Genomic DNA, 20,135 nt, shown 5'->3' with positions numbered 1-20,135 from the left:
GACCCTTAAAATACGGGAAAAGAAAAAAAAATGTGCATGAACAGCGATGATTTGAACCAGCATCTATCGATTTTAAAGTACGAGACTCAGTCAACACAGCTACAGGCACTTATACGTCTTACATTGAAAGGAGATTGCCCAAGTGACTATGGCACTTGGTATCGCAATCAAACTTATTGTGTCAAGATGAAATATAGCTCAATTTAAAGCTTGATGTTAGTACTTTTAGAAACGATTAAAGTTTTTATGTAAATAAGCCGCAGTTCACGACAATAAAAATAAAACAATAGTTTTATTCAACGCTTCAAAAAAATACTTTATCGAGTTTATACTAACGATGAACGTTAAGTTTTACATTTATTACATAGGTAATATTTTAATTTACAAGACAAATGTGAAAAGTAAATCGTAATAAACATTATAATTCAAAATAAATAACGTCGAACAATGCGTCGAACACATTCATTCAACTATGACATATGACGCAGGACGCTTGCAAGAGAGATAGATATATGTGTCAAAACAGAAACTTTTACTTTTATTTCTATTTATTCGGTATAATTACGACTTAATAGTGATAAATGATGATCATTATAAATACAAATAGGAATTAACAATATCACGAACACGTGACACAACTAGTATTTTACCGATTCCATACGTGGTCATACATGTTTCAAAAGAATAACTTTTACTATTATTTCAATTTATCCGGTATAATTAAGACTTAATATTGATACATATGATCATTATAAATACAAATAGGAATTAACAATATCACGAATACGTGGCACAACTAAAATTTTACCGATACCACCCGTGGTCATTCTCCTAATTGTTCGAGTATTTCTTTGATAAATACAGTTCATAGCAACGCGGTGGTGGAGCATCTTAAGGAAGAGAGTACCTTTAATAAGATTTCGACACCCACTACAAACATTCGACATAGTGATCAGAGTAGTGTATATCTTTATAATATAAAAATGAATCCCAAAATGTGTTGGTAAGCGCATAACTTGAGAACGGATTAACCGATTTCGTTAATTCTTTTTTTATAATATTCCTTGAAGTTCGAGGATGGTTCTTATGTAGAGAAAACGTGAATATGTACCACGGGCGAAGCCGTAGCGGACTGCTAGTCTTCTTATATATAAAAATGAATCGCAAAATGTGTTGGTAAGCGCATAACTCGAGAACGGCTGAACCGATTTCGATAATTTTTTTTTATTAAGTATATTCCTTGAAGTACGAGGATGGTTTTTATGTAGAGAAAACGTAAATATGTACCACGGGCGAAGCCGGGGCGGACCGCTAGTAATATATATTATTTAAATTCTTTATTTTCTGTTAAAAAAATGTCTATATCTTTTTTCTTCTTAATTATTCCCTTGTAAAAAGTATTATTTATATGACCATAAAATACGGGAAAAGAAAAAAAGAAGATGTACGGCAATGATTTGAACCAGCATCTATCGGTTTTTAAGTACGAGACTCATCAATACACCTACGGGCACCTATACATCTTACGTTGAAATTTATGCTCTAATTGTTCGAGTAATTCTTTGACAAAAACAGTTCATAGCAACGTGGTCCATGGTCTTAGATCATTAAGTAATGGATGGAGTACGCTGGCAAATGTTCTAACTAAACTTTCTGCTGATTTTGGTGCGGGGAAGGTAACTCACACTATTGAAACACAATCACACATTCACAAAAATAATTTGTGTCACGAAAGTCGTAAAAATTTATGACCTTTTAAGCAACGAGTTTTTAAATTCAACTCTATCCCTAAGTTCATAAAGATTAAATTTGTATTTCATTCCAAGTTGTCTCATGGGGAGTGCGGTTCAATATCGCGTTCTAAATTCAACTTTATAACTTAGATCATAAAGATTAAATTTGTATTTCTTTAATGCCTCAGCCTCCGGAATCACAGACACAATAGAAAATCTATTGTGTCGTGGGCCGTGGTCCGATCGGGCCGCTCGGTGGTCAAGGGGCTAAAAGATAGACTCGTAAGGAATGCGGTTCATTATCGGGTTTTAAATTCAACTTTATCTCTTAGTTCATAAAGATTAAATTTGTATATTTTCTTTCTATGATAGTCTCGTGGGGCCGCATCAATGATCGAGTAAACGACTCGATTATTTGTCTTGATCATATCGCTAAACGATACATCGACGATTATTAGAAATTGCATTTAATTAGAAATGTACGTTAAAAAAATATACACAAATGAAAGGTTATTCCATCTTTTTTAATATTCGACATGTTTGAATTGCTTCTGCAAGGCTTGACAGTGCAAAACGGCATTTTTAGCGGAGCACTCGCAGACGTCCTTTCGATGTTTTAGCCTAGGAAAACGCAGAGTGTTTGTAATCGATTACGCAAGTAGTTTTTATGAAAGCATAAGATTTTTCGATTCGAATAATCTTATACCTCGACAAAAGGGGAAACACCTGCGAGTGTTATCGATTACTTAATGATCTAAGTCCATGGTGGTCACGAAGTCACTCTCGAACAGCGATGAACGAAGTGACAAAAATAGGCGGTCCATCCTAAGGAGCGCTGGTGCAGTGAACTCCCATAAATAATTATAATAAAGTTGTGCTCATTCATTTAACAATTAATATATCTTTAATTTTAAATTAAATTTATCGTATACCTAAACTCCAATACGAATATCAAATGCCTAAATACGGAATCCTTCGCGAAACAAAAGATCACGTAAACATAGCGCAATCCATTTTATAGATCATCTTCATACTTGATAGTATTATTTTTTTATATTTTTATTGAAATTGATTCCAGAAGATAACTTTAAAAATTCATTTTGTTACTTTTATTAGTAGGTACGATCCTTATAAGTATTTTAGTGTATTCAACCAACTTAAAAAAGTGTGACTATTTTACAACAATTTGAATATGAATTGTATACAATATCGAAGCTTTAAAACTAAAACAAAATGATGTGGAGGTAGGGAGGTGGATTTCCTCAATCGAAAAAGGGAGAGACTAGTCTACTCGACCGGCCGGCCGTAAAGGCCCCGATTATTGATGGCGGAAAGTTGTATATATGCTCTGTAGCGAAAACATTTCGCTTGTGCGATTCAGAGCAAAAAATAACATTTAAATAAAAATATTTTTTTGCGTATTATATTTTACGTATTATATTTTACGTTATAGTTTACGTTTTTTGCGTATTATATTTTACGTCAAGATACTATTTGGCACATTGTTTTTTTTTGTAGCGACATCTCTTAGCTTCATTAAACCGACTTAATGCTCTAAGGAGACATCTAGTTCTTAAACGTATAAAAAAGCTTATAAAAATGCCAAATGCTACTGTGAGTGACATCTATCGACAAAATTGGGAACTGAGAAACGAGTTACGTTTTTTACTATGGCGATTGTAAGTCTTCTTGAGTGTATTAGTCTATGGTATAAGTATGTATATAAAAAGCACCTCAAAAAACATGATTTGAAAGTTACACAACTACAGGTTACAGGTATATAAATAAGTAATATATTGGTCTATTAGTAGTACTGTGCGGCCCGAACCCCTTTTTTGCCTTGTTTGCACCAATTTCTCTTGCTTCAGCAATTTCGTGATGTTATATTGTCAAAATCACGATTTTTGTGTCAAAACTTAGTTTTTTTGAAAATTTGTCAAATACCAAAACATTTTTCCCCTATTTTCGTTCACTTACCGATTTCTCCGGCTTAGGCAATTGTTTCGGCGCATAATCCAACTGGTGGTCGGGCGGTATCGGAGCTTGGCCAAGCGCGAGCCCAACTATGGCCGTCATGTTCGATTCCGGGCCAAACACGTACATCGGTATACGGAGACGGTGGCCCACTTCGCGCATTTGCCTGGGAAATAGTGAAAATAAATAAAAATAAAATAATCTATACTAATACATATTATAAAGAGTTTCCTCTTTATAATACACTAGTCTAGCTTTCCGCCCGCAGCTTCGCCGGCTTTGTCTAAAATAATAAATTATATACAAAAACATTCCTCTTGAATCACTCTATCTATAAAAAAAAACCGCATCAAAATCCGTTGCGTAGTTTTAAAGATTTAAGCATACATAGGGACATAGGGACAGAGAAAGCGACTTTGTTTTATACTATGTAGTGAAGTGATATAGGTTTGTAATTATGTATGTATGGTTTTCACGCATTAACTACTGGAGCGATTTTGATGAAATTTGGCACAGATAATTTCTAGACCTCGAGAAAGAACATAGGCTACCTTTTATTGTGAAATATGTACCACGGGCGAAGCCGGGGCGGACCGCTAGTAGTGAATAAATTCGAAAACACTCGAAACTTCGAAAATTTCTCATTTGTCTAGAAATTGGATAAATTTATACATTACAATTATTTATTTGACAATCGAATGTACGACACCAAGTTACAAATATTTACAAGTATACAATAAACGCCTTAGCTTAACCTTTTCGTAGTAAACTGTTATTTTTCTTGTGTATTTTTTTATCTGTTTGATTACTGCGAATAAATTCTAATTCTATTCTATTCTAAACATCGTGTGATGTCATGTGATGTGATGTGACGTCATATGATGTGACGTCGTCTGATGTGATATTATGTCGGGCTATTTGATGATATGCATTACAATATGGTATGACTTGAATATAATTTCTTGAATATAATTTATTATATTATAGTATAAGAAATTACACGCGAGGCCGGGTTAAATATTAGTTTGAATGTAATAAGAATGTACTGCGAATGAATGTTCTACACAGCAACTACCTACATCAAAGTCAACGACTATTAGCAAAGTGAAGGTAGTTGGGTCGAACGTCGAGCCCCTAGACACGATTCGTACGAATGCGCCACGATTCAAATGAAAGCGGCAACTTATAGTATTCGACAGCTAAATTTGTTTTGACAGGAAATAGTGACAACTATTCATCCACAAAAATATTAAATCAAAAGTTACGTCTAACAATAGTTTTGTTCAACAAACCTCAACCCCTCCTGATAGTTAGGTCCACCCCTCCTCACGAATATGGTGACGTTATACTGCAGTAGGGCGTCTTTGTAAGTTTCTATCGCGGTTATGATACCACGGAAAGTGTCCGCCACGTTCGTGAAATTGGCTATACCACCGCCTATGATTAGTACCTGGAATATAAGATATAGGATAAAAATATTGAGAATAAGATAGGAATAATAGGGCGAGAAAAGATTGCAAAAATAGGGAAAAAACGTATGCAATAAGGAAAGCCTCCTTGGTACAGTGGTTGACGCATGAGCGTAGCACCGAGGGGTCCTGTCCCATGGGTGTAGACGATGAAAAAAAAATGTCTCGGTCTGGCAGAACACAGAAGGCTGATCACCTACTTGTCACTAAAGAAAATCGATCATCTGAAACAGATGCATAATGCATCTGCCCCTTACCCCACTTGGAGACATGGGACTTCACTTAATAAAGAAAGCATATTTTATTCTTGTACCACACTGTCTTGTTATTATATTGTTGTACAAACATGATTTTCCTAGTGTATTTAATTTTTTTTTTAACAGAAGATTTGAAAGCTTATAATTGTTATCATTTGTTTTTAGATCTTCTTTACTATGGGATTGCAGTTTTTACTATTAAAATCAATTTGTGACTATAAAGATATAGTTGAGCATCTTCTCCGCAATAAACGAGCTATCTCTACCACATATGGATACTGGCAAGCACTACCCATATTCACTGCTGACTAACTATGGATACCACCACAAATATTTAATAACCTATCAAAATACCCCCTCTAAACCCATCAATTATTATTTATCATTATTTTTACCTACTTTTCTTACACATTCTACCACTTAAACCTTCCAAAAGCCCTTTTTACCCTACATTTTCTTACCTTCCCATTAGGATGTCGATCCCTGCACATCAAACTAAATATAGTCTTCGCGTAATCCGCAGTCTGGCTCTCAGTGGGCGCGCCAGAGTACTCTCCATAGTTGAACTATCTACACCCGTACCGGGCTAACTAACTATGGATGGAATCACCCACGTATTAATAGGATAACTAACTATGGATTCTCATCGGCTAATTAACTATGGATCACATGACGCACTACTTATACTCATGGCTAACTAACTATGGATTCTCATTGGCTAACTAACTATGAATTTTCAATGGCTAATTAACTATGGATCTCAGCACACACTACCGATATTTAACAACCCATCAAAATACCCCCTCTAACCAAGCATTTATGAACTTCCCAATACTTTTCTTGACTACAGACACACTTATACCCAAAAAAACTTCTTAAAAACCCCAAAAAAACTCACCTTCCCATTAGGATGTCGATCCCTGCACATCAAACTGAATATAGTCTTCGCGTAATCCGCGGTCTGGCTCTCAGTGGGCGCGCCCGAGTACTCCCCGTAGTTGGCGAGCTCGCCCGCGCCGCCGAGCGCGCACACCGTGTCCGTGTACACGACGGACGCGCCGCCGCCGGCCACCATGGTCCAGATACGACCGGACTTGTTTAGGACCGTTAGCTGTTGGGGATAGTAGAAAAAAACATTAAAAAAAACGATTATTTAATGCGAAAATGGAAAATTTTATGGGAAAAATTACCAAAAATTTTAACTAAAAAATTTGGTTGTCTGTAAAGTCGGTTTACTGATGACAGTTGAACGTGACAACGTCTGATTGTGCTTCTTTGTCGCTCGTTCCGCGCTCTCGCTTTAAGCCTTACATGGAACGCCTCAGAGCGAGGTAACGCCGCATGACTCATGTTTTTTTGTGCGTGCAGCTGGATATCGAATTATAAGACGTTGTGACGTCAAAGAAAACCATTATTTAATGCGAAAATGGAAAATTTTATGGGAAAAATTACTAAAAGTTACTAAAAAAAATACAGTTAATGCGAAAATAAGAAATTGAATTGGACAATGATCAAATTTTTACTTAAAATCAAATTTACGAAAGAAATTTTAGAAGTAAAGTAATCTTATATTTTAATGCGAAAAAAGAAAGTTGTGGGAAAATTTCACTTTTAAACGAATAAATAATAGCTTCATTTCTAATATTTCAAGTAGGTAAAATTTCTTTCGGACTACGCGTTATTGGAACAATCTCTTTATTGACTTTATCGCTGTTAAGTATAAGAAAAAGTTTTCATTGAAATGGTATTATAGGGATCGCTGAAAATGATAAAAAATAAGGACGTCTTTTCACATCACTCTTTCTACTCTTTGTCACTCATCATAAAACTAGCCCAATTTACCCAGAAATATACCACTTTTATACAAAGATAGTGTCGTAAAACCAACTCTTTCTTTCTCTTTTTCACTCTTTCTATCTCTTCTCGACTCACCTTCAAGCTAGCCCCACTTTTCGCGTCCAAATCAGCTATATGTGCTTCCTCCGGGTATGCGTCCCTTCCGAACGGCGGCGGAAACACAATCTCACCCCAATTCTTGGCACAAATAAAATCGGCAGTTTGATCCAATTTTGCCGCCAAATCTAAGAGATATAACCTCTCGTTTGTGATTACTATGGGATTTATTTCCATATACGTGAAGTATAGATCGACGAACACGCGGTATAGCGATAGTATGAAGGTCGTTAGTATCCTGGAAGGAAAAAATTGAATATTTTATTATTATAACACCGTTATAGATAATTAATCTATACTTATATTATAAAGCTGAAGAGTTTGTTTGAACGCACTAATCTCAGGAACTACTGCTCCGATTTGAAAAATTATTTCGGTGTTAGATAGCCCACATCGAGAAAGGCTACCTTAGGCTATATTATATGATCACGCTAAGACCAACAGGAGCGAAGCAATGCGGGTGAAACCGCGGTGCACAGCTAGTGAATTTAATATAATATTTAGTTTTTGAAGTGAAACTTCTGTAGGCGCGTTGAGAGTAAAATTTCAAGGTTGCGTCATGGCATTACTGTCACTTTGTGGAGTAAGGCGATGATTTTGGTATCTTTGAATCTTGTCAAAGCAGTTTCACTTCTGACACGTGTGCTCGACACACACGCTCTTTTATACCGTCGCGTCATGGCAATACCATCACGTCATCGAGTAAGGCGATGATTTTGGTATCTTTGAATCTTGCCAAAGCAGTTTCACTTCTGACACACGCTCTTTTTTATAATAATTACCTCTTAATCGTAGTCGATTTGATGTTTTTCAACAGCACGCGGTCAATTTCTTCACCAGTCGGAAAAGTATCCACGGGAATCTGAAAAATTATTAAATTAATTAAAATATGTTATCTGCATTGATATAGTATAAAAATTAATAATCTATGTTGATCGGTAGAAATATTTTTAACTGTATTATTTTGAAACTTTTTCAATAAAGATTTCTATTTTTTTTCTATAGTTTTCTTTATTTGTAAAATAATTTTTACACTCGATCAAGGAGTTAGAGTTAAATCGTAAAAAGTCAAAAAATGAGGACAATGTCGATAATAGTTTGACAATGAAAAATGCTCTGCGCTGCGGTCCGCCATATCTGCGCCGGCCCTAAGCTTGTTTTATAGTTTTAAACTATATTTAAGAATTCAAACTCAAACTCAAACATTTATTTATTCAATTAGACTTCTTCTAGAAGCACTTTTGATTCGTCATAACGTGTTTTTAAAATTTACCACCGATTCGGAAAGCAGTATCTATGGAGAAGAATCGGCAAGAAACTCTATAGTTGCTCTTTTGAAATCATGTTATTATTATAATTTAATTTTACAAAATTTGCAACTGCGTAATATACAGACTGGAAATTTTCGATGGGCCCTGGAGGGAAAGTACTTGAAATACTGAAGATTTATTTTTAAAAATAAATAGAACTGCATTCAAAGATTTTCGAAAATTCACTTGCTTCGACCGGGAATCGAACTAACTAAAAAACAAAAAAAAATTGGTTGTCCGTAAAGTCGGTTTACTAACGATAGTTGAACGTGACAACGTCTTAAGGCCGATTGTGCTTCTTTGTCGCTCGTTCCGCGCTCTCGCTTGCACTTCAAGCCTTACATGGAACGCCTCAGAGCGAGGTAACGCCGCATGAGTCATGTTTTTTCGTGCGTGCAACCGGCTCTATCGAATTATAAGACGTTGTCACGTCAAAAAGTATAAATTTATAAGAATTTATAATTGCATACATACATCAAGTCGTATAGCCAACGCGTCAACATCGCCGACATCCACACCGCCCTGGTGGTGGAACATTATCGTGTCTGTTCGTCTGCCTGACTGTATACATAGGTACATTTCTTCGTTCTGAAATACGAGAATATATTTGGTATTAGTTATATGAAATTTGTTTGTAAGGGCCGATTTTTCAATGCTTGGATAAAACTTATTCGTCGAATAATGTATAAAACTACCATTTTAAAAACGTATTCTAATTGCCCGTATTTGACAGTTTACGTGACATTTTAATATTATCGTGTAATACTTTATTGGACGGATAAGTTTTATCCAAGCATTGAAAAATCGGCCCTTAGTAAAAAAGAAGTGCAGGAGTTGATAAATGATTTAAAGAAATTGTTCATTTTATAGAAATGTTTTTAGAAAGGGGCTAGACGGAGAAAATTCTCACGAAAAGTTGTTACGACACTTTTTGCGACAGACAGAGAAACACGTGCACTCTGTCTGTCTCTCTCTCTCATAGAAAGCAAATCAGCTATTTTAGTAACTTCGTTCCACCCGGATGTCCCTTGACACCTCTCAAAACTTTTTTTTCTATAGAGATGGGAGATATTTTTTCTTTTTCTATTAAACATAAAAAAACTATCATTTCCCCATTCACTTTTTTGGTTTTGAGATATTTGATATACTACAAAATACATTTTATTTGATATTGTGTGTGAATGATATATTTATCTGGCTGCGGAAGATGCCGACCCGCTGCTCCTTGCCCGAGTGCTCGCTGATCCATTTCCCCACTTCACTCTACCACGCTCCCGCTCTACCACTCTACCGAAAAGTATAGTAGGAGCAGAAGTTTGTCATGAAACGCTAGTAGCAGCGATGCTCTCATCAAAACAAGTATGGGAAGCAACAAGCAACTTCGCAACAGAGGTATTAAAAGACCTACGAAGCAAGGAGCAGATGCGGAAAGCTGTCGCGTAACACCTAAATAAGGAGAAGAAAAGCAGCAATGCTATACGTCCCCCCGTGAAGTAAAGCCTAACGGCCATCCCGCGGGGATATGGGCTGGAGAAAGAGGGTTGTTTTTACCCGACTACGGCAAAGCAAAAGGAGGGTTATGATTTTGACAGGCTATGTATGTATGTATGTATGTATGTATGTATGTTTTTTTTTTTTTTTTTTTATTATAGAGGGAAAAAATACTGTTAAGTATCTCAGGTCATGATCTGCGACCTGGTATGTCGGTCTCGATCATGGTGTCATGATCCATACCGACTAAAACAACCCTCTTTCTCCAGCCCATATCCCCGCGGGATGGCCGTTAGGCGTTACTTCACGGGGGGACGTATAGCATTGCTGCTTTTCTTCTCCTTATTTAGGTGTTACGCCACAGCTTTTCGCATCTGCTCCTTGTTTCGTAGGTCTTTTAATACCTCTGTTGCGAAGTTGCTTGTTGCTTCCCATGCTTGTTTTGATGAGAGCATCGCTGCTACTAGCGTTTCAGGACAAACTTCTGCTCCTACTATACTTTTCCAGGTCTGCCGAGCTTCCTGGTAATCTGGACATGCGAAGAATACATGTTCGGCGTTTTCGTCCTGTCCGCTGCATGTTGTGCAGTCTGGAGAGTCTTCGTGTTTGAACCGGTGCAGGTATTCTCGGTAACAACCGTGGCCAGAAAGCATTTGAGTCAGGTAATAATTGACGTCGCCATGATTTCGATCGACCCAGGGTTTAATTTGCGGAATGAGGCGGTGAGTCCATCTTCCTTTAGTGGAGGCATCCCATATACGTTGCCACCTTTCGACACTCCTTCGTCTTTCATCCCTTTTCAACTCAGCCATTGTGAGTGTTGTGCTGGATTTCTTGCGAATGTATAAGTTCTTCCGTTCTTCTGCTAGGACTTCAATTGGAAGTAATCCTGAGATCACGCATGATGCCTCCACGGACACGGTACGAAATGCGCTGGCAATGCGTAATGCGCCGACCCTGTACGTCGATGCGACTTGTCGTTTGGGTTGTTGCTTTTGCAGCACGTCAGACCAGAGTGGAGCACCATACAGGAGTACGGACGTTGACACAGATGATAGCAGTCTTCTTCTATGTTGTTTGGGACCTCCAATGTTGGGCTGTATGTATGTATGTATGTATGTATGTATGTATGTATGTATGTATGTATGTATGTTCATCTGTTCCCTCGTAACTTCTATACTACTTATCAGAATTCGACAAATGACATATCATTAGAAGCGTCTTAATTGTCCGCTGGTTATAGGCTATATGGGGTTTCACAAAATTTAATGTGGTGCCCTCTAGCGGACAAAACATACAGAGTAAAAAAATAAAGTTAAGATAAATATGCCGTGTTTGGTATCATTTGAAAGCTTTTTACTTGCACATTTTGAATATGTATATATTACTAGCATTTGCTTGTGACTTTACCTGTATTCATGGGCTGATTGCATATAATTCACATCTTTTCGTTCATAGCTTCTTTATTAGTTCATCAATTTAACTTTTGTTAATATTATGCGCCACAAATACACTTTAACACCAAAATAGTACAAATAATAAAAAGTAAAAAAACTAAAACCCAACTACGACAAAAAACGACGCTGAAAAAGTATAAAACAAGATTTTCAGAATTCCACTATGTAGAGATAAATTTTCATGTTTGGAAAGGCGTAGTCACACGTTGTCAAAGTGCTACGGTAGATATATACATATATGTAACGTGTGACTACGCCTTTCCAAACATGAAAATTTATCTCTACATAGTGGAATTCTGAAAATCTTGTTTTATACTTTTTCAGCGTCGTTTTTTGTCGTAGTTGGGTTTTAGTTTTTTTACTTTTTATTGTAGTCGGTATGGATCATGACACCATGGTCAAGAACGACATAACAGGTCGCAGATCATGACCTGAGATACTTAACAGTATTTTTTCCCTCTATAATAAAAAAAAAAACTCTACCACTCAACTACTCTACCCCACTACCACTCTCCCGCTCTACTCTACCACATCTCTACAACTCACCGCTTCGTGCCTCACAAATGGCTCGACCACGAACCGCCTCAGCTTGCCCACCGCGGCGCCGACCCGCTGCTCCTTGCCCGAGTGCTCGCTGATCCATTTCCTCACTTCTGCGGCGTTCTTGTTAACGCCCACGAGGCCGAGTTTGCCTCGCCGTTTGATCAGCTGGTCCGGTTTCACGACCAGTTGCTGGAAAACACGTATAAATAATCTATAATACATCTAATCACTACATAGTATTAAACAAAGTCGCTTTCTCAGTCCCTATGTATGCTTAAATCTTTAAAACTACTCAACAGATTATGATGGGATTTTTTTTAATTGATAGAGTAACTCGAGCGGAGGGTTTTCTTATTCTTCTTTATAAGCTTTAAGTGTATTAATTTTATAGAATTCATATGTAATTTTAATTTATATGTATTCCTTCAAAACGATCACATAAATATAAAAGCAACCATGTTACTGTTAATGAAAACAAATATGTATGTACTACGTGACCAAGCCAACTAGACCCTTTTCAACTGTGACGTCACCCGCCCATGTCTCGGGTACAGATAGCAAAAAAAATATATTAATAATATCACTGTTCGCTCTCCGCTATGAATAGTCTTATTTTTCCCCATTTCGAGGGCTGTCTATGAATAACAACACAGTAAAAACTTAAACAAATAACAACAAAAAACTTAACAGTCAACAACAAGCTTTAACGATTAATAATAAAAAGTACAGAAATAACTAGAGATGCGAAACGTACGAATACGTCGATGCTGCGAACCGTACTAAGGCGAACGCGGTACCTGAGGCGGTAAGCGGGCGGGGAGGCCGCATTCCACCCGAGCGTCTAGTTGGCTTGGTCGAATAATACATATGAATTCACTTTCAGGTCACTTCAGAAGTTTTGATTTTTCCACATTTCTTTATACAATCAAAAATTTTAGACAAATTATTATTTTACCTCCTTAGTCAACCATGGGTTTCTGCCCAGTTCGTCTTCCCATATCGTCCCCTGCTCGAAGACAGCATACCTGCACGGCACCAACGCAGTGCCGGGAGCTATGTGCCTGGAAATTTTTGATAAATATTATAAAAATTTCATGAGAATCGGTCCAGCCGTTTCGGAGGATGAACTAACATTGTGTCAACAATACCAACCTATTTATAAGATCCTTGCCGGCCGCCTCGTATATCGCCTTTGAAGACATTATGTCTGTTTGTCTGTCTGTTTATACAAAATGGAGTAGTTCGTTGTGATGCGCTCGCGTCATATGGCTGAGGGTTTATTATCTGTGAAAAAAAAACAAAGTTATTTACTTCATATTATACATAATTCTATAGTCTATAACCCGCAAGTATATTCTTCGTATGTATATTTGTGAAAAATTTAAAATACTGTATGCAAATCTACGAGTATGAAGTTTACGTAACTATGCTTGGGATGATATGGATGATATATTTAAGACCAAGGGACATTTTTTTCCAAAAATCAACTCCTCAAATTTCTTAATAGGGATGATTTTTTTGTCCTTTCTTTATATCCACGACTAGCTGCTCCGCGCGGTTTCACCCGCGTGGCTCCGCAACTGTTGGTCGTACCGTGATGATATATATGTGTGCGTCCACACTGAATGCGCGGTGGCGGTGGCCTAGGCGGGCGCGACGAGCGGGCGCTCGCGGTGGCCACACCGACGCGCGAGCTCAAGTAGCGGTTCGACGTTTTTCGGGTGTTGCAAACTTTGGACGATTTGCTATTTTTACTGGACAGTCCGATTTTGAGATGAGATCATTATAGAAGTTGTACACGAAATAAATAAAACAGAGGAATAACGGGTGAATCTTATATGAAGAATTGAGATTATACCCTACAAAATTACTGTGGTGTATATAAGTGTTTTAGATTGAATCGCACTTATAAATAAAGAAGTTTCACTTCAACAATTAAGTATTTACCGCTATTTTATGAAAAACAATAAAGGATATAATATAAGAAGTCGAGCGACAAGACCGAACTGGTTTGATACCCCCGCCGTCCGCGCATTGGGTCGCTTGCTGACTAGGCCCGTAGTGTGGCCAGAACGCGCGGATAGGAGAGTTTGAAAACTACGCGCGCTGGCTCGCTCATTACCGTCGCACTAGGCTTCCGCCTTAGTCATTTCAATGTGGACGCAAAGGCGCGTTTCATACGTTTGATATTTCGCGCCCGCCGTCGCAACCGCGCTAGGCTCGCAGTGTGGACCTGCACTATTATATAGCCTATAACCTTCCTCAATAAATGAGCTATCTAACACCGAAAGAATTTTTTAAATCAGACCAGTAGTTCCCGAGATTAGCACGTTCAAACAAACAAACAAACTCTTCAGCTTTATAATATTAGTATCTATAGATGAAAGATACAATCTGTAGTAAGTAATTCAATTCCCATGTATTTTTAAATACATATGCAATGTCTATAAGACATTTAGATACTTTTTTGTCCCAATTAGCTCCCTAGTTTATAAATTCTCAGGCAAATCTTAATAACACTTTTTCAGTTTCTTTAATTATACATAATGTTATAAAATTGTATTGTATTCATATTATGTAGATACATAATATACTTCCTTGTAACAATTAATATAAATAATAGATAGATAGATAGACACTTTTTGCTGTAGTTGTGCTTAGTGCGCGTGTTTCTCTGTCTGTCTCTCTCTGTCATAGAGAAAGGAAATTCGTTCTATCTTGGTGTCCCTTGACACTTGTCAAGTTTTTTTTAAAATAATTATTATATTCGTAAAAATCTGCTCAAGCGCGTACAAAGTCAGGATGCGGTAATAGTATAGTATCATACTAATCCATACTAACATTATAAATGCGAAAGTAACTCTGTCTGTCTGTCTGTTACTCAATCACGCCTAAACTACTGAACCAATTTTCATGAAATTTGGTATGGAGATATTTTGATACCCGAGAAAGGAATAGGCTACTTTTTACTCCGGGAAAATAACGCAATCCCGAAAATCCCACGGGAACGGGAATTATGCGGGTTTTTCTTTGACTGCGCGGGCGAAGCCGCGGACGGAAACCTAGTTACCTATAAGTTAATAAAACCTGTATAATTTAATACAGGTTTAAAAAAACAACTCATGATTGTGTATTTAAGTATGCTTTTATAACCGACAATAATTAAAAGATAAAAATTATAATAAAACACGTAAAAAAACAAGTTACATAATTTTCAATACAAAAGCGTGTTCGAGTAAAAAAGAGCCTTCAATCACAGTATTACCATTATTTCCTACAGTAGTGCGACGAATGTACTTGTGCAGAGAAACGGAGGGGAACTGGCGGGGGTCGGGCGACGCGGGCCGCGTAAAGCAAACACGCTTAGTTTGCTTTACCTAGCGCGAAAGGATGACGCAGTCGTATTTTTTGTGTAATAATTTTATTATACATAGGTACTTACATATTCTATTATGGCGCGCACAAACTGTTCGGTTTACGGATGTAAATCTACATTGAAATCCCAGAAGGAAACAATATTTCAGAAAGATTGTATTAATTGTATCTGTTGAATTAAAATCAAAGCTATGTATATATGTTGTCCTCATTATTTTCTAATCAGATTGTACATCCCAATGCGAATGCATTACTTAGTTAAATGTTATAATATACAATTAAGAACATCCAAAAATAAAGTGTCCACGTAAATAATATTTAGCAGTGCAATATCTGTAATTATATATTTATGAACAAATAATTACATCAGATTTAATAATCGCAATTATTTTGAATGTACATATGAATAAAGATTTCATCATAATATTAATAATCACAATTGTTTTATTTCCCATTTGTTGCAACCCTAGCGTATTTTCGTGTGGCAGCGTCATTACCTACGCTGGCGGCGGCATCGCGCGACATCAAAGGCGATTCCTTACTGTAGGAAATAATGGTAATACTGTGCTTCAATCGAGAATTTTTTTTTTTATTGGCGACCAAAGTTCAAAAGCAAAATGAGACAATAAACAATAATTATTATCATGTATCGAAGTGCAATTTCTTAATGTAATTCTTTACTAGATGTGCCCGGTTTTACCCGCATTACTCCGTTTCTATTGGTTTAAGAGTGATGATATATTATAGCCCTTAAGCCTACCTCGATAAATGGACTATCTAACAGTGAAATAATTTCTCATGGTTCCTGAAATTAGCGCCGTCCAGCAAAAAAACGTGTCAGAAGTGAAACTTCTTTGGCAAGATTCTAAGGTACCAAAATCGTCGCCTTACTATGGAGTAAGGGACGGGATCTCCATGACGCAACCTTGAATTTTTACTCTCAAGCCGCCTAAGAAAGTTTCACGTCAAAAAAAATGAAATAAGTTTTTAATTACCTACCTACATAGAATTTCAGTTTTTCAAACGGCGCGGCGCGGGCGGCGTTTAATAATAGAACCTTCAAATACCTAATTTTATTTGATTTCTGATAGTATTTTTATCTTATCTGTATAACATTTTCGCGGTATATTATGTATACTCGTAGTATGACTCATATTTGATAAAACATGAGCGCATCCACAACACCTGTCTTGTGCGATTTGCGATTACCTATGAGTCTTCCAATTAGCCGTGAAAATTTCTTTTGCCGCGAAAAAAAAAATACTTTTTGCTGACTTGGCAAATAAGAAGTTACGAATGTTTTTTTGAAAATATCTGCTTGCGTTTCTTTCCATAAACAGAAAAGTTATTCTCGTTGAAAACAACCATAAATTATGTCAAACTAATTAATTATAAGTGGCTTATTATTACATTTTTTTTTATTTAGCAATGGCTATAGTCTTTGGCTGACAGCAAATTTAAAAAAATAAAAAAAGAACAACATATTTAAATATGGAATGTCAAAATTCGAGCGCGCTCCGTCGCGCAGCGGCCGCTCAGTCGCCGCTGATTGGCCGTCAGCGATGGTGTGGCATCGGACGATGCCCGTCGCGTCATTAGCTCATAGCGTGGTAAAAAATCGCACACTTCTTGAGGTTACGCTCGCCGGTCATTATACCATAAAAAAGAGTACTGAGTGAGGGCTTTTAGAAAGTTATAGTACCTACACTGTTATAGGCGTAGGGTATTAAATTATGTATGAACATTCAAAAGTACCTATAACTTTAATGAAAAACTATTTCGTTAATAATTTTTTTTAATATTTATTGACATTTAGTTGGAGAGCATTTTGCAAATCTGCCTGCTCTTAAAATTATTGTTTTATATCATAATAAGATGCAAATTGCTACTTCCACAGCGAATTAATTCTAACATAGGTACTACATTAATTATTATGACATCATAATATCAAAGTTCAACTGGTTGACATCTTTAAAAAATATACAGAGAATAGCTACTTCTGTAGATCATTTCTTTACAGGGATTTTTTAATAGAATATAATTACTAATAAATGTTCTTATCTTTGGAAATAAGTTGTAATAACCGAATTCGAAAAAAAATAATTTTCCACATATTTACTTATAATATGTTATTTTTTTCTAATTACAGTAAAATACTAGGTCACGATATTAGAACAAAAAAAAACTTGTTTTAAATTTTTCGCCAATTTTCTTCATTACTATATAATTTATCTAATCTCTGTGAACACTGTTATTCACTCTGTGGTTTCATTTGGCGGGAAAGTTTTGTCAATCACGGTAACCATGGAAACGCACTAACGTCCTTATTCTTCAGATAATATATTTTCATTCTATTTATATTTTATCAGATAACATTTAAAATGATCGGTCGATTTCTGAAATGATTACATATTTACGTTAAAAATCAGCATGGTTTGGTTATTTATAATATGTTGTTTAGACGTATAATTTTTTTTTGTTTTTTTTTTTACATAAGCTTTCTCAAACCTGAGAATTGATTCAGTAATTTCCTCTTTTTTATTATTGAAAACATTCTATTCTTTTGATCCGTAAAATAACGCAAAAGCGGGAATATTTAGCGGTATATTTGAAACTTCATCAAATGTCAAAATTATCGACTAATATTTTTCTATAGTCCTTTTCACCTATGATGATTCCTGTGACACTTCATCGTGTTCCGAATTACGAATTTTATGTTTAAAAAGTCAAAATATTTTAGTGCATAATATTTTTATTTTATGGCGGCATTATTACCAAAAATATAAAAATGAAACATCTTAAGCTTATAAATCAAAAACAGTATTGTTTAGTTTAATATAATGAAAAATAAAATAAAATAACACAAAAATATAATACCTACGCAATTCGTGTACATGAAATGGATCGTTGAAAAATCATAGAGTTGGAAAATCATATAATCGGCACCCATCTTGTGATCGTTTGTCAATCGAGTCAATCGTCTGTACGAGTGCGTCAGCCTTGTATACAAGTTGCATTTATATATTGATACTTTACGTGGTATTCTGTTATTGTTACTAATTGTTATTGTTGACTTTTTGTTGCTGTTGTTTGCTAAGTTTCCTTAGTTAATTGTTGGCGAAATGCCGAAAAAACTAATTTTGGTACTTTATTCAAATCGATTTAATTTCCATATACACTCACCGGCACGGAATCTTGGCCACTGCAAATTTTTTCGTAAAAAAACACTATTTCTTTTCTACTACAAAATTCAATTAAAATTTAATCAAAACTAGTTACTTTAATGTTTTTACTAACTTTTAGTAATAATTGGAAGTTTATAAGAAGTATTACCGCGTAGATATGAATTAAACAAGAATTCACGCTTTTCCTCGAAATTTAAATGATTTCTTAAAAAATGCACAAAAATTAGAAAGAACGTTTCCATAAAAAAAAATTGAACCTTTTAATATAGGGTGTTTCCTTCTCTTGCCTTAAACACTGTTTGCATCCAGTCTGGCATACTCTAGAAGACATTTTTGATGTCCACTTGAGCTATAGTGTACCAAACCGCCCCAGCAGTATTTCTAAGCTCATCTAACATTGGTGCTGGGTTGGAATTGAACTTTATGTTTCTTTAAAGCATGTCCCAGATGTGTTCTATTGGATTAAGATCCGGGCTACGAGCTGGGCACTCCAATTTTTCAATAATAACCTCTTGAAGGTACTCTTATACGCATCGTACGACACGCGGACATGCGTTATAGTGTATTAGTAGCAAATTTTCTTCACTGATAAACCTGTAATAGGGCTGTACATGTTCCTGGAGAATTTCCTCGATGTACCTGATCAAATTTAAGCCATTATCTACGATAACTAACTCCGTGCGAGCGTCGAAACTTATACCTCCCCATACCATTATTGACCCTCCATGAAAAATCGCAGTTTGAGCGTGGTGATGGGTGAAAACCTCTCTTCTCGTCTCCTCTATACTGACTCTTAGCTATCAAAAGCTCGTAAAGTGCCTTAGCAGTCATCTGTGAACACCTCACGAGCGCACCGGCCGTGGGTCCAGTTTTCATGTTCTCGTGCAAAACGAAGACGTGCTTCTCTGTGATGTCTGAGGAGTTCTGGACGGTGTGCTGGTCTGCAAACCTTCAAATTAACTTCCTTCATTAGTCTTCTCACCGATTGCTCACTCACATTTATTATCCTGGTGTTTTAGAGCCGGTGGCGTATCTCAAAAACTGTCAGAAAGCCATTTCTGAGTATCTCTTGAACAATAAACGAGTCTTATAGAGCTGATGTGCACCTCACGCCTTCATTTCCTGGTCTGCACGTGTAGCTGTCAGTCTCCTGGTATCTTCTCTATGCATAGTGCATCGCTGAACGTGGTACGTACTGTACATTAGGTACTTTATGTTGAGGCAGTCATTGGTCTAACATTGTGATGGCCTGAGCAGGTTGTTCAGATGTTAACGGCATTTTTTATTGTTTGTTATGATCATTGACTACCGTACAACAATAACAATATCTTAAAACGGCATAAACGATATCGAAAAAAGTTTAATACGAACAATTCGTAACTTCGGCT

The 20,135-nt window shown here is 36.4% G+C and overlaps 1 protein-coding gene and 1 pseudogene across 2 annotated transcripts in view; one reads left to right on the top strand and one right to left on the bottom strand.

Moving 5' to 3' along the window:
• Positions 1-20,135, top strand: part of LOC149896180 (uncharacterized) — a 257,603-nt pseudogene that overhangs the window by 47,064 nt on the left and 190,404 nt on the right.
• Positions 1-20,135, bottom strand: part of ATPCL (ATP-citrate synthase) — a 59,717-nt gene that overhangs the window by 14,405 nt on the left and 25,177 nt on the right. For both annotated transcript variants that reach the window (XM_090118278.1, XM_090118277.1), the window contains exons 2-10: positions 13,340-13,471; positions 13,143-13,248; positions 12,191-12,376; positions 9,171-9,284; positions 8,169-8,248; positions 7,366-7,624; positions 6,332-6,544; positions 5,000-5,157; positions 3,711-3,873 (exon numbers count right to left, since the gene is read on the bottom strand). In XM_090118278.1, coding sequence (XP_089974404.1) covers positions 3,711-3,873; positions 5,000-5,157; positions 6,332-6,544; positions 7,366-7,624; positions 8,169-8,248; positions 9,171-9,284; positions 12,191-12,376; positions 13,143-13,248; positions 13,340-13,389 — 1,329 coding nt within the window. In that variant the 5' untranslated portion in view covers positions 13,390-13,471. The remainder of the gene's footprint in view (positions 1-3,710; positions 3,874-4,999; positions 5,158-6,331; positions 6,545-7,365; positions 7,625-8,168; positions 8,249-9,170; positions 9,285-12,190; positions 12,377-13,142; positions 13,249-13,339; positions 13,472-20,135) is intronic.

The sequence above is a fragment of the Colias eurytheme genome, chromosome 29, assembly GCF_061535395.1.
Source record: "Colias eurytheme isolate Ceu_HAF_F1 chromosome 29, ilColEury1 Martin Lab GWU primary, whole genome shotgun sequence".
Lineage (NCBI taxonomy): Eukaryota > Metazoa > Arthropoda > Insecta > Lepidoptera > Pieridae > Colias > Colias eurytheme.
This window is presented reverse-complemented; position numbering and strand designations above follow the sequence as displayed.